The sequence below is a fragment of the Prionailurus viverrinus genome, chromosome F2 (genome assembly GCF_022837055.1).
Source record: "Prionailurus viverrinus isolate Anna chromosome F2, UM_Priviv_1.0, whole genome shotgun sequence".
NCBI classification, from domain to species: Eukaryota; Metazoa; Chordata; class Mammalia; order Carnivora; family Felidae; genus Prionailurus; species Prionailurus viverrinus.
The window spans coordinates 80509587-80523508 of NC_062578.1; the positions used below are offsets into that span (position 1 = coordinate 80509587).

General features: G+C 46.9%; 1 protein-coding gene across 4 annotated transcripts in view; it reads right to left on the bottom strand.

Moving 5' to 3' along the window:
* Positions 1-1694: 1694 nt before the first annotated feature.
* AGO2 (argonaute RISC catalytic component 2) overlaps positions 1695-13922 on the bottom strand; it is a 116581-nt gene continuing 104353 nt past the window's right edge. For all 4 annotated transcript variants that reach the window (XM_047842384.1, XM_047842385.1, XM_047842386.1 and 1 more), the window contains one exon: positions 1695-13797. In XM_047842384.1, the coding sequence (XP_047698340.1) occupies positions 13689-13797 (109 nt within the window). In that variant the 3' untranslated portion in view covers positions 1695-13688. The remainder of the gene's footprint in view (positions 13798-13922) is intronic.

Below are 13922 nucleotides of genomic sequence, written 5' to 3' on the forward strand. Positions count from 1 at the left end.
CCTGGTCAGAAATGTTCAAGTAGCTGTCGGGACCCAAGCCTCTTCTAATACTGTGTACATTTCATCGAATCCTCCCATCAACTGTATAGTGTCCGCGTTTCACAAAGGGAATGGGTGGTCAGGTCAAGGCACTGGTGCAGGACATACCTAGGAGGTGGTGGGCATGGGACTCAAATCCCAGACTATCTTTACTGGACCATGCAGCTTAGAAAGGATCGTCTCTCCCCGCCTATGTGGTGTACATTCTTGGCATTCAAGGCCCCGAACACTGATCTTACTCTGCTGTAGATGCTGTAGTTTTCCTACCTTAACCTTCCATTCCTCTTGATGTGGGCTCCCCGTCCTCTGTGGAGCAGAAACGCCCTGATCAAGCAGCTTGCTTTTCTGAAATTATTTCCTAATTCATGTAACACTCACCATCATAGGTTTTTAAAATTTTACTTCTTTAGAAAGCATGTAAATGGGAGAGGGGAGAGGGGGAGAGACAGAGACAGAGAATCCCAAGCAGGGTCTGCACTGTTAGTGGGGAGCCTGACTCTGGGCTTGATCTCATAAGCAAGGGAGGTCACGACCTGAGCCAAAATCAAAGATTGGATGCTTAACTGACTGAGACTCCCAGGCGCCCCATCGTTACAGTTTTAATCCTTAGGTTTTTGTAGTCAGTTCGTGACTATAATGCTTCTGGCCACTCAATAAAGTGAGACTTAAACAGCAAGAATGTAATAAGGTAAGCCCATATCGATTAAGAGATTATAGAGCTCTCATCATTTTCTTATATTCTTCCAGTAGCAGCTAGATGTCCCGGGGCCAGTGGGCACAAAAGTGCTAGGTGGTTTTAGATAGTAAGTCAGTGAGAAGTACAGGGTCCTGGATACATTAGGCAGGAGGTAGTGGGAAGAACTTCATCTTGATTTTGTCAGGAAAGGGGAAGGAAAAAAAAAAAAAAAAGACTGGAACAAAATACACCAGAAGTTTTAAGAATCCCTATCCGTGTTGTGATTATAAATAATTGAAAATTTTCATCTTTATGTTCATCTGAATTTTTACATTCTCTGTAATTAATAGTCTTAAAAATCAGAAAATAACAAGAACGAAACCTTGGCCTGCTTTAGCACCAATGTACGTGTATCCTAGGGTTTTCAGCCATTGTTTGGCTTTAAGCCCAGCCCTCCTTTCCCAACAGCATATATTCTTGAGGGTACAGATAGTGGGAGTCACAAACAGCCCACAGCAAGGCCACCAGGGCCTTCAGAGCTGCAGCAGTATGTGTCACCCTAGCCTGGTGGAGGGGGTTGTGACGCACCAGGATGAGACACCTGGATGTGGTCAGTTCCGGTTCCCACACAGTGTGGATCTCAGGGCTTGCATTTGCCTGGGGCTTAGTTCTGCGGCTTTTGACTTCATCCTTTCTCATGGCATTTAGAGTAGAAACACCCCAGTCCCCCTAGATACCGCATTTGTTTTTCTAGTTCGTTCCTGTGGCTCTCATCCCCAAACCCGAATTCTCAGGGACTGATGCTTAGCCCTTTTGAGTTTCTGGATTTCTGGATACGTTGTTCAAAGAATTGGTCCAATACTTGCAGACTAGGCCTCTGGACGTCCATCACTGGAGGCGTGCTCCCACCTTGGAAACCTGGAATCTTACACCGTACCGAAGATAGTGCCCAAATAAAATCTGTGAGTAATTGAAAATCTTTGGGAGAGGCAGCTGTAAATATGAGGAATTTTATTTTATTTTTTGCTGACATACTATGAGGCAAAACAAAATTGACACCATACAAAATAACTTTATAAAATATCATTCACATCATATTTTATCAGATTTACAGCATTCTGTGCATGTTAAGGGTTATGTAAGGAGGTGAAAAAACACTATGCCAAACTTTTAGTATTAGTTTATATACACACAGTAAGAAACAAAACAAGTAACTGTTAGGTTTTCCATGAATTTATTGCAAAAATAGTGCAAACTACTTAACCTAGTAAGCTGTAAAACAAACTCGAAAGGACCCAGCTAAGCTTGAACGTGACAATAGATGCTCAGTGTCTCAGCCTTTGGCATTCTTCACCAGTTTGTCTTTCGTCCATCAAGACCACTCCCCACCTGCTGGGTGAGGGTGAGGGCTGGGGATGGAGAGACGCGGAGACTGGCTCTTCCGAGACCAGATCCATCCGGCTGCCTGATGCCAGCGCTTCCTTTAGGATCATGCTACTTACTCAATGGCAATTTTGTGAGGTCTGTGTTGAAGCCATTAAGATGCCAAGATGTTTAAGTCTGACCTTAGAAACAAGTCATCCAACCTCTTGATGACACGGAGAAAAGAATTAAGGAAGCAGCATGAACAGAAAGGACTGGGAACATTATTGTCTGCCTACACACACGGTATCCTTTTTCGCAGGTGCATTTGGGTGAAGTAGCACTAATGGTGGGCGACCTTTGAACCAGATACTGCAGTTGAAAAGACAAAAACAAAGGATCCTGTATCCCGACAAGAGTCACTTTAAAATCTCGTCCAACAGTCTATTGGGGTCCAAAAAGCGTAGATCTAAACAAAATGATAAGAGCAAAACAAAATGCTACATATAAAAGCTAAAGAAACAAAATGCAGCATATTCAGGTTCTTTTTCTTGAGGTACCTATATAAATTTAATCACCTGCCCCAAAGTACTCTTGTTAGGTGAAAGAACAGAATGCTTACTGGTGAGCCAATTGCGGGGCGTTTCTCACCACTGAGAAAGTGCAACGGCGCCGATCTGTATATGCAGCATACCGAAGGATGAGCGACTCTACAAAATAGAGCTCAAGTACTGACCCGATGGACGCTCAACAATGAGAACATTTAACTAGAATCGTCCCATTTTTTGGAGATCCTGCAGCAAAAAGCCTCCCAAATCAACTTTCAGAGTTTTGCCACTAAGGAATGTTGGTTCTCTTGTAAAATTCAGAGATCTCTTTAAAATAGTAAAACTATACACTACAGGAAAGATCCCTAATTTTTATTTCTTATTGGTATAAAATCAGATTCTTAAGACTCCAAAATATTGTGTTACCTCCAAACAATTAAGTTAAAAAAGATCACCACAGTAGGAAAAGTCTAGAATTGTAAACTGCCAAATATAAAAGCATGGAAAGTCATCGATCTCCTACCTTAACTTTCTCACCTGCCAGAAAGCTTGCCTCACTCAGGGCAACCCCGGGGCTGTTGCTGAATGCAGACCTCCCCCCACCCCACCAACGGCCCACCCCACACTTCAGTGGCTCCCGCACCCCCCTCTTCCTCCGGCTCCCCCCTGGCCACCAACACCTCCACCAGGAGAGATGAAATCGACAACAGTCCATTTGCTGCTTATGAAATAAATGTATAAAATACGCCAGAGGTGGCGGGGGGGGGGGGGAGGGGGCACAGATGGCAAAACCCGCAACAGTTAAGTACGTGGGAGTTGTTTTGGCTGCCCCTTCATTGGCACAGAAAATGAAGAGAGAGCTTTAAGTACATGCATAGAAGAGTTTGGAATTTGTTTGTAAAACGTTAATTTGCTCTTGGACATAATTTTTTTTTTTTTCTTTTCTTTTCACAAGAGGGCAGTTGGGATTTCAGTTCTACCTTACTTGTTGGCTGGGGGCAACCTATCAAATTCCATGGCCAATTGGGCTTTTCTCCCCACCTGCAATGTAAGAATTTTAATTTCATACTGATTTTTTCAATGCATTAGGATTCAACACAAAAGGCACAAAATAAATAAAGAGAATATTAAATAAACGGAAATTATGATTTCAAGCTTTGTGTGAAGTTATATCCTGCTGTTTGGTTACTTTTTCCAATTTGATTTGACAGACTTAGTAAATAGCACCCAACTGTTTAACTGAGGTAGATCCACATTGTAAAGAAAGCTGGGTCCCCTCCATTTTATGTCTAAGTTTAAGATGCTTTTACAAAAACAAAAATCCAGATAATCCTATGCGGAAGCGATGGCAGGTGGCACTACCTGAAGAAAGCTTAGAACGTGAGCAGGTTCAGTAAGATTCATGCCCAAATCACACTCTCCATTTGCCATAAATAAATCTCAGACTGGAGGGAAAAAAAACAAACATTTAAAAGTAACCCTGAAAAAGTCTCTAGACTTTCAGAATAGGTCATTTTGACTGCCACAGAAATGCACAATGGTCCGTTTTCATCGAGCAGTGGCAACGGCCACGCCAGACCAGAGAGAGCGAGAGAGGGATCTGGATCACCGAAAGTTTCCCTTTGTAACTCCAGAGAAGAGACTGGTTGATTTAGGATATAGCATCTTGATCTGAACAGTTTAAACCCACCCTGCCTAATATTTTTGCATACTCTGAAACTTACAATTTTAACATCTGATTAAGGCTTGATTTAAAGTGGCATTACCACCTCGCGTCATGCAGGCATCGGACATCCTCAAAACACACGGAATGGTAGTGAACAAAAGACAAGGACGTAAGCCTCCGAATTGTATTTAGCAGGTACTATAATTTTATAATTGTACAATTCATGTAGCAAATGAGAAATTATACAGAGAGGCCAATGTATATAAATACTAGTTTGTACAGGAACTTGCAGTTTTACAAAACAGCACTGCACGGTTTCTCTATTGCAAGCACAAGACGTCGTCACATAGACCCACCGCACAGGTATAAACAGTCCGTAGACAATACGCAGAGTACCGCCTGAAACGAGGCCCTTGTAGCTGCTCAGCTTCTTAGAAAATAGTAAACTTTCAATGGTCACAATACATTTGGATTCAAAATATCTTCTAAAATGTTTTATTGTGGGGGGAAAATTAAGAAGGGGCAAGATCTACCTATGGAACTTCTGAATTCATTTTTGGTTCTTTTTCAATTATTTTATAAAAATAAAATAAAACTAGAAAAGTTGATAAAACTCAGGGTTAAAACCCCTCAATACATATTAGGTAAGTAATCTGAAGTGTATCAGAGGTAAGAAAAATCTGGATTTAGACACTACATTCTTTTCTTGTATTTAATGAGTAATTAGCCACTTTGCTGCACAGAAACTTAACAATTATTCTCTTAAAACTTTTGAAAAAGTAAAAACTCACTTGCCTCTATAGTTACAAAACATGAATTCATACCTTCAGCCACTACATTAAAATCCACTATCAAACTCAGGACTCAAATTTCCATTTAGTGCTACACGATATACTCTCAGGATTTTAGTCACGCGTGTATTTGCCTTGGAAGAAGATCCGAAATTCTGAATGTGTCCTCCCCTCTGCAGCCAGCACCTCTGCCGAGGGAAGGACCACTCACTGCCTTTCACAAAGGAGAGACCGGGAGAAGGGAGGGCCAAGAGGAGCCACTAAGGGTGGATTTCTACGCATTCTCAAAATAAGTAACATTGGGTTCCTTCCCCCACTTGAAAGCAATAAAATCATCCCGGACAGGGTAAGATGTTTTGTCATTAGACCATCAGCCAAGAAACTGCTCAAAACCTGGCTTGGACGAGTTCGAGATAAAAACTGCATTGTAGGTATGTCAGCATCGGGAGTCCTATATGCACGGCTCACCCCAGTCAGCAGCTTCCCCGCACACCACACAAAACAGCAACGCTAACGAAAAGCGTCCCGAGAGAAGGACAGTAGGACTCAATAGCACCTTACGTCTGAGGACTTCACGCGCAATTTACCAGAGACACGATTCCAATTCCTTTTCTAAAAACCTAGTTCCATGACACGAAATAGTCTTGTCAAGCGACTAAGGGGACAAAACCACCAGGTCTTGCTGACGGTTATGGTCGACGCCTGACTAAAAGAGATGGACCTTGCGCGCATTTCCCGGAATCCCCGCCGCGGACGTGGACTCGGAAAGGAAATCCTGCGGCTACAAGAACCTAACGTTTTCCGACGTGAGACAGTATGCACGGGCATCACAGTTTACAAAGTCAGGAGCTGAGGAGCAAACGCAGCTTCAAAGGCAGAAGGTCAATGATTGACTTGTGGAATGATCCAGGCTTACTTCCCAATGAAAACGCAGCCCCAACGCGATTCCAAAAGGACACTGAGGACCGGACTTTTAAAGGCACAGAGGCTGAGACTGGGTCTTCCAGAACATGCTCAGTCGGGTACCGAGGGAGACCAGAGGAAGGCCTGGTGCCACCCACTTCCTGGGTCAGAGGGGCCTGCCCTCTCCCGCGCCCCCCCTCCCCCCAGATTGTCCCCACAGTCTCTAGAGTTCAAAGGAGCCTCGGCTCCCCAACACAAGCACCGAGGTCTGCCAAGTGGTGCCAAGGGGCCACGCAGTTGGCCTGCACCGCACCCCTGGCCTCATGGTGTAGGCTGGTCTTGGGATCGACTCACGGTTTGAAGGGCCTTGATTCAGAAGGTGCTTAACGAGGGTGGCCTCAACATCTAGTTCCTGGAGACACTTGAGGAGGAAGAGTTAATATTTGGTGTTTTAGCTTTAACTCTTTCACATCAACCAGTAAGAGAAAAGTGTTAACAAAAGCACCAGTAGTCTTCAGCTCCCTCTTTTAAAATAATTTTTCATGAACGTGAAAATGGCGGGAGAGGCCCACCCCGGGATTCTGGAGACATTTATGCACAGAGCTCATGGGCAGATCTGAGTTCAACAGTTCACATTACTGAATCAGAGTGGGCTGCCATGCGGTGTCCCCTGAAAACGCCCTGAATGGGATTCTGGTCGAAGAGAAGGCCAACCCAGAGCGCCCGAGCAGTTCCAGAAGCAGCAGGTCAGCAGACACTGAGGGTGCCCGCGCTGAGCGCCCACGCATCTTGGGGAGGGCTGTGTCTACAAAACAGTGTAGTCGCACCATTACAAAACATTCGTAAGAAAGACCGCAAAGGACACTTAGCTCTTTCAGGATTAAAGCACGCCGCACAGCGACAAAAGCATCAAAACCCAAAACGACAGTGCTAAAGGCAAAAACTGCCACGTCATGTTACACGCGTAACCTCTCTGCGCCAAAGTCAGCATCCGAGGAGCATCCGGTGAGCGAGCAGAGCAACCTCCACGCCCCCAGACGTCCGTTCCCGCAAAACCGCCCGCCTGTCCCTCAACAATTTAAGAGCAAACCAACGGAGGGGTCTCGCAGCAAATGCGGACCTTCCAAAGATGAGAGAACCTAACGAGCCTAAAGACAAGAGGTGAAGAGGGCAGAGGGCGACCCCGACTGACCCACGGCAGCGTGTGGGCAAAGGACGTTCTGGCAGCAAAGTGGTTAATCACAGGGAGGGCTATTCAGAGCGGTAGGTGACAGACTCTCAGGACAGACTGCCTGCGAGTTAGCGAGTTAGTGTCAGATGACCCAGGGGGCCCTGGGAACTCCGACTTCAAGATGCTGGCTGTGGGCCCTTATGTCCGGTCAAACAAAGGGCCTTGGACTCGGACAGAACATTTTGCTTTTAAACCGTAGATCATTTTTAAGTAGGGAGTGACAGTAACTCAAGGTTCCAAGGTCAAAGGCCGATCACGACCGCACTGTCTCCTGTGACCACACGGCCACTTTAGATGGATTATTTTTGCACAAGAGTCGGTGTTTAAGCACCTTTGTGATTTTACAGAGCGTGTAAAAAGGGAGGAGAGCGCAGAGGGAGCCATTTTCAACCCATTCACGAGTGAAGCAGAGAAAAGAGTGCTTTCTCACAGCAAACAGGGAAGCGCACAAGGCCAGGACCACAGGCCGCTTCAGGGTCTCGCTGCACGCAGCCCCGCACGCAGCCCCACACGGAGGCACTCCCGCCAGCCTGGGAGGACGATGCGGGAGGCTCTTCCGTTTCATTCGTGCTGGCTGCTTAGAGTCCTAAAACGAGTCCCAAAACGGAGCCGGGCAGCCCCGAGGAGTCCCGACCGCCTCTCTTACCTCCGAGGGGGAGGAGGGGACTGCCCACGGGTCACAGTATGGCACACGCGTTTTCAAGCCAGAACTGGAGAGAGAAATGTTCACAATTCAGTTTATTCAGGCAACGTTTTGGCTATTTTCAGTGTGGATAGCTACACTTAAGAGCAAACATGAATCTACTGAGAATTCAGAGGTAGCCTTTATCTGCATTTATTTACTTTTTTTTAAACTAAAAGGTATTCAGAAACCACTTTCTGTAGTGATTTGGCTAGGCCAATACATTCACTTTAGACAATAAAATGGCAAAACATAACCAAAAAAGCGTTACGGAGGGCACCACGATGGCATCGACGCTATGTTGACACACATTCGTGACTGGTTTGGGTCTAGAAGCTCCGTGTGTGTCTTACTGGGTAGCCTGACCGCCAACAATTACACACTGTGGGCTGGAGCACATACTTCTCATCTAGCAACGTCACAAGGCATAAAGGAACAGCGCTGGATCTCAGGTCTCTCCAGCATCGATGGGCTAAGCCACAAATGACCATTTTGACACAACAGTGATCTCATGGCTTTAAAATGATGGCTGACCAAAGAGAAGTGAGGGAGGCCCTCACCGTCTGGCAACATTGGCCACACAGATGCTTCTGATCCGAACTGTCAGATGCTGGATGGAACTGGAAGAAAATGCTTTAAGGAGCCATGAAAAACAACCAGGAATTAGACCAAAGAGAGCGTTCAAAGGATTTATAATTAACCCTCTTAAAGTTAAATCTTCAGACCTCAACGGGAGAGCATACTCTCCTTTCAATAAACTGCAAACTTCCTTTCTGGAAAACAAGAAAACGAGGCTAATTTGTCCTTCATGAATGGTCAGCAGACACAAGGCTAAAGAGGCAGAGTGAAGTCCACGCGACTCTAACACATAATACTGAAAACGTGCCAGTACCCTACAACAAAGCGACACGTCGCGTTCCTATCACGTTTGCGGCCCTACATCTATTTACAATCATTTCAAACAAGTACAGCAGATGCAAAGTTGGACATAATAAAAAGGAAGTTGTCAAAAAATCAGTGCAATTATTCTGAGTTGAAAATCTTCCTTACAAAAGAGTCAGCGTGTGTGTGTAACACAGACAGCCCCATTACAAAGTCACACGTGCACCGTGTCCACACTGAAGAGAACGTCACCGCAGCCGAAACCCGCAGGCAGGGCAGCTCGAGGGAGAAGATTCTTGGTTACTTTGGGGAAGGGCTTAAAATATAAATAAACTATTTGCATTCTGAAAGTGAGGCATACGAACACTGAGGAAGTTTCTATTTATTGTACATTCCTTTTCTCATGAGCGTGAGAGATGAGTCAAAGAGAGGTCACAGGGAAATTTCTATGGCTTGTCTGGGCCACTGGGATTGTCCACTGTCTGGATTATGTCAACTTCTAAAGCTCCTCCTAATGGAACTGCCTTAGGTGTAGGAAAATGCCCATGAAAAATCCTTTTAACTGTCCAACAGATCAAAGTCCCGTTGAAGGAGTATATCCAGATCCTGACGGCTCCACGAACCAAGCCAAGTGCTTCCATGATGCCAAGCAACCAAGAGAAGCCGTCCCAGCCCCCCAGGCCCCCCAGAGACAGTCTGGTGTCCCAACTGCAGGACGCTTGGCTGGTCTACCCTTAACATATTGTATCAAATATATAATTTGACTGAAAAACTGCCTTGTAAAAATAAAATTTAAATCACCCTGCAGATCAATGTAAAATTACATTGCTGCATATATAAGAAAAACAATTCATCCAGAAAAATTACATTTGTGGCTTTGAAAAATAAAATCATCCGGCAAACTTGCAGGTAAACATTAGGCAATTTATAAAAGTTGGGGAAAGAAACTGCTAGCATATCCATCAGGTACCACATGCACTGGGATATCCACATCGGCCAAATCGAACCAGAGCAGAAAGAAAAAAAATAAATAGCAACATTTGCATTTACCAACAATAAAAATAACATATAATATGACATCAGTAAAACTACCCCGCACCCCGCTGCAGGAACTGAACTACACGGTCTTTTCCAATGAGCACCCCGCAGCCAGGGTGAATATCAGTCAGAGCAGGGACCCCGGCCAACCTCAAAAGAGCAGGGAAATCACTCTGTTGCCACCACGTCCCTCTCGGGCAAGCCCCCCACCCCCCACCCCCACCCACCCACCGAGGGCCAGGGGCCGCCTGTGGTTCTAGAGTGCAAACATTCATCCACGGGAGTGTGAGAACACCACCAGAAAGCGACATCACGTTAAAAAGTAAAAGCAGACCCTATAACGTATCAAAAGTGTGTGTGTGAAGATTTCTCAACTCCCAAACCAAACAGTCCCTTTCTAAAAGTACAGGTATGCCCAGTTTTACAATAACGTATCCGCACTAGGCAATTCTGAGCTTGTAGCACAGAAACAGGCTGGAATCTCAGCGTCCCCAAGGGGCACGGGCACAAAGCAGCGGCCGCCCTCGGCTCCCCCGGGGTTTCCTTCATTGCTTTGTCACTAGGGCGAGAGCGGGGCGAGCAGAACAGTGGGGAAGGGAGGGGGGTACAGTCATTTCTCTTAAAGCGAACATTTTAAAATCTACTAGGAAGAGTACCAGTATAAGAATCTCATTGGGAGACCTCTTTGAAAGAGACGAGATAAATCCTGGTTTTCCTCTTTAATGAATCCAGATTTCTACATCATAATTTTCACATTCAGTTTGCTTAAAGCAAGGCACACCTTACTTAACAGTGGGGCGGGGCAAAGCCAGTGAGCGGACGCCACTCGAGTCCACACGGGCCCCGAGCCTCCGGTGACCGCACGCACGCGGAGGACGGGGCTCCCCTGGGAATCTGGGGCCACGAGGGCCGAGGTAGCCCAGGGGCGGGGGGTGCAAGCACAGTCAGAGACGGGCGAGGGCCCCTTTTGGCTTCCACACGAACAGGGCTCAGACTTAGTCTACTGCACTTTGAGGTTTTACGCTGTCTCAAAACTGATCCTAATAACGGGGGGATTGGTAGAAATTTGGGAAAACAATTATTTACCTGAGAAACTGTAACTACAGCCATTTGAATTCTGAATCATCAGATGTGTACAAAGGTATGCAGCTAACCCAGCTGGAGACGTTTGGTCTGTTAATGCTTTTAGTATGAAAGGTTTTATAAGACTAGCATAGGGCTGTACAAAGTACCTTTCTCGAAGTACTATGCCCACGAAAAGGAACACCTTGCCTTCAAATGATTAAAGAAAAAAAAAGGTCTAATTTTCTGTCAGCCTGTGATCTTTCCTAGGCGTTAGCTTAGAGGGCACCTGCCCACACTGCCAAAGGGCTCCCCCGGGCTGGGCCCTCGGTGCTCGAGGGAGATTACTCTTCAGAAAGTTCTCCATCACGGGTTCTCAGACTTCAGGCAGCCCCGCAATCCCGGCCGAAGGTACAAAACACAGACGCCCAGCCCAGCTCTGGAGAATCTGATTCAGGGGTGTGCATTTTTACCAAGCACCGCCACTGCCCTGACCGCCAGGACCCTGTGGCAGGTCGCAGAAACAAGCCTTTGAGACACACGGTTCCAGATGACCCTAAACATGGCTGAAAACTAACCTAATTTCAGATTTCGAAGGTGTATTACTGAAGAGATTCCCTCCTTAGCTTGGATGCTCCTGGTAATTTAAGCCAAGAGTGTATTGGTATCCTTCTGAAAATAGGAGAAAGTGCCACTTGCCAATAAAAGGACAGGGAATTGCAACATTTCTTAGAGCAGAGGCTTCTGTTCGTTTAAAAAGACCAAAATAACAACAACAACAAAAAAAACAAAAAAACAAAACCCAACAAAATAACAACAAAAAAACCCAACCAACCCAAAAAACAAAAAAACCCCCAAAACAAAAAAGATACAGCAAGAAAAGGCTAACGCCATTACTAAGACACCCACATGCACACACAGACACGCACGCACACACCACTCTGAGTATATATCTTCACAAACAATAGTCGCCCCTTTGTCATCGCCGCCAAAATCTAGGCCGAGTGTCCGTCACAGCCCCGCCTGCGGTCGCCCCTCCCCCCTCCGAGCCAGCAGACAAGGATGGAGGTGGGGGTGCTGTCTCCAGCAAGAGGCAGCCCATCGGGACCCCCGTCCCACCGCAGGGCCAGAGGTCAGTGTCGGGGAGGGGGTCCGGGGAGGGCCGTCGGCAGGGAGGGGTAAGCCTACAGAGCACAAAGCAGCCTTGGGGGGGGGGGGAGGGGGGGAAGGGCTCGTCTCCTTCCCCGAATCTCTACACTGAACGTGGATTTGATTTGTTTTAAAAACTGTCTACGAGGACAAACAGCCCACTTAGCACAGAGTCGTCTGCTGTTACCCTTCCGGAGTTGTCCGTGGTATCACGCTTAGTGCGACGGCTTCTAGATTGGCAAACCCGCGTCTGGGGCCCAGAATGCAAATCTCTTCTGCGGGCTTTGCAGTCCGCCACCTCCACGGGCAGGCTCCGTCGCGGGCCGCTGGCCTCGCGCCCAACGGGAAGCCACCGCCGACGGCTCTCTGCGCGTTTCAGTGCATAGATCCTACGAGACTCGTCTAACAGAGAACCAGACGCAGAGAGAAGTGCACTCCGACACGTGGACCTGTTCCAGGAATGGAAGAATAAGTACATTCCATCTGTGCTTAACCGGCTGAGCAACACACGGGGGCGGGAGGTGGGGTGGCGGCGAGCGGCTGCCGTGCGCGCTCGGTGCCCCCCAAGGTACAGGCTACGCAATCTACGCGGGGAAGGCGGGTCGCGGTCACATTGAGTCAATTGCATACTCCTGTACGTAAGCGCGAGAACCACACGAGGCGGTCCAGTCTCCAGGCTCCAAAACACTCCTGATATGCTAAACAGATCACAATAAGCACCCCATAGTCAATAAAATGAAAAACAGCATCTACCTATCACATTAATACTGCAAACCAGATATATATATTTTTTCTCTTACATTAAAGACATAACAGTGAAAAAGGATTGTACTGTATTTATCACCACAGACCCGTATTCTTTAGAAACTTTGGAAAATAAATGTCACAGTCCTATAGGACAAATCTTACGATTAGACTGTCGGCATATTGTCTTTTTTCTTTTTTTTTTTTTTAAATAAATTTTTATTAAAATGGCACTTGTCTGCCAATCTCTCTGGACCTATAAATGTTGTAAACACACATGGCCCGTCTTCTGCCCCCGCTCCTTATTTCAAGCTGAGTGAGAGGCGGGTGGTGACAGAGCGAGACGCCCGTGGGCGCCTCGGCGGGCCACCTGCCCTCGGCCCCGAAGAGCTTGTGTGAGCCCTGTCAGGAGCGCACTAGGGTCACTCTGGTGTAGACGTCAGCGACCCCGTCACAACGCTCAAGGCTTTAAAACCACTGCCGTGCTCTTGTGTTTTGCTTCCACTCTCTGAGAACGTTCACAGCTAGTTTGAGCCCATCAATTTCATAGAGAATCACGTATTAAAAACAAGTAAATCGAATGACCAAATAAATTAAAAATGTTTTAAAGCCCTGAGTTCATAGACTGGTTTTAGGAGATTTTTAGGAAACACGGGACTCTATTTTAAGAAGCAGCTTCTAGATTTTGGCAAACCATACTTCCTACAACAATGGGGTCTCATACAGGTCTGCAGTTCAAAATCCAAGTCTGAAATCCGGGACGGAAGGCATTCTGGAAGATGGAGAATCTACGAAAATCGATGACGTCTCATGTTCGATGCTGGCTGTCACGGAAGGGCTGGGCATCTGTTGGTCTGAGTGTAGCTGGTCTCATGTGAATCCAACTCCGTACACCATCGTAAACACTACGACACGTCAAGCAAAGTACATGGTGCGCAGCGTGTCCTGATGAACCTGGACCGCCTTTGCCAAGGCTTGGTGGTCTCGCCCATTACTCTGCCCGGAGGTATGGCTTCCTTCGGCACTGCGGGCGCGGGGGGACAGAGAGAGAGCACGGCCTTCAGTGCCCCGGGTACCCGGGGAGGCGCCCACGCAGCCGCCGGGCGGCGGGGAAGACGCCGGCGGGTGGGCGCCCGACGGCTCCGGCCG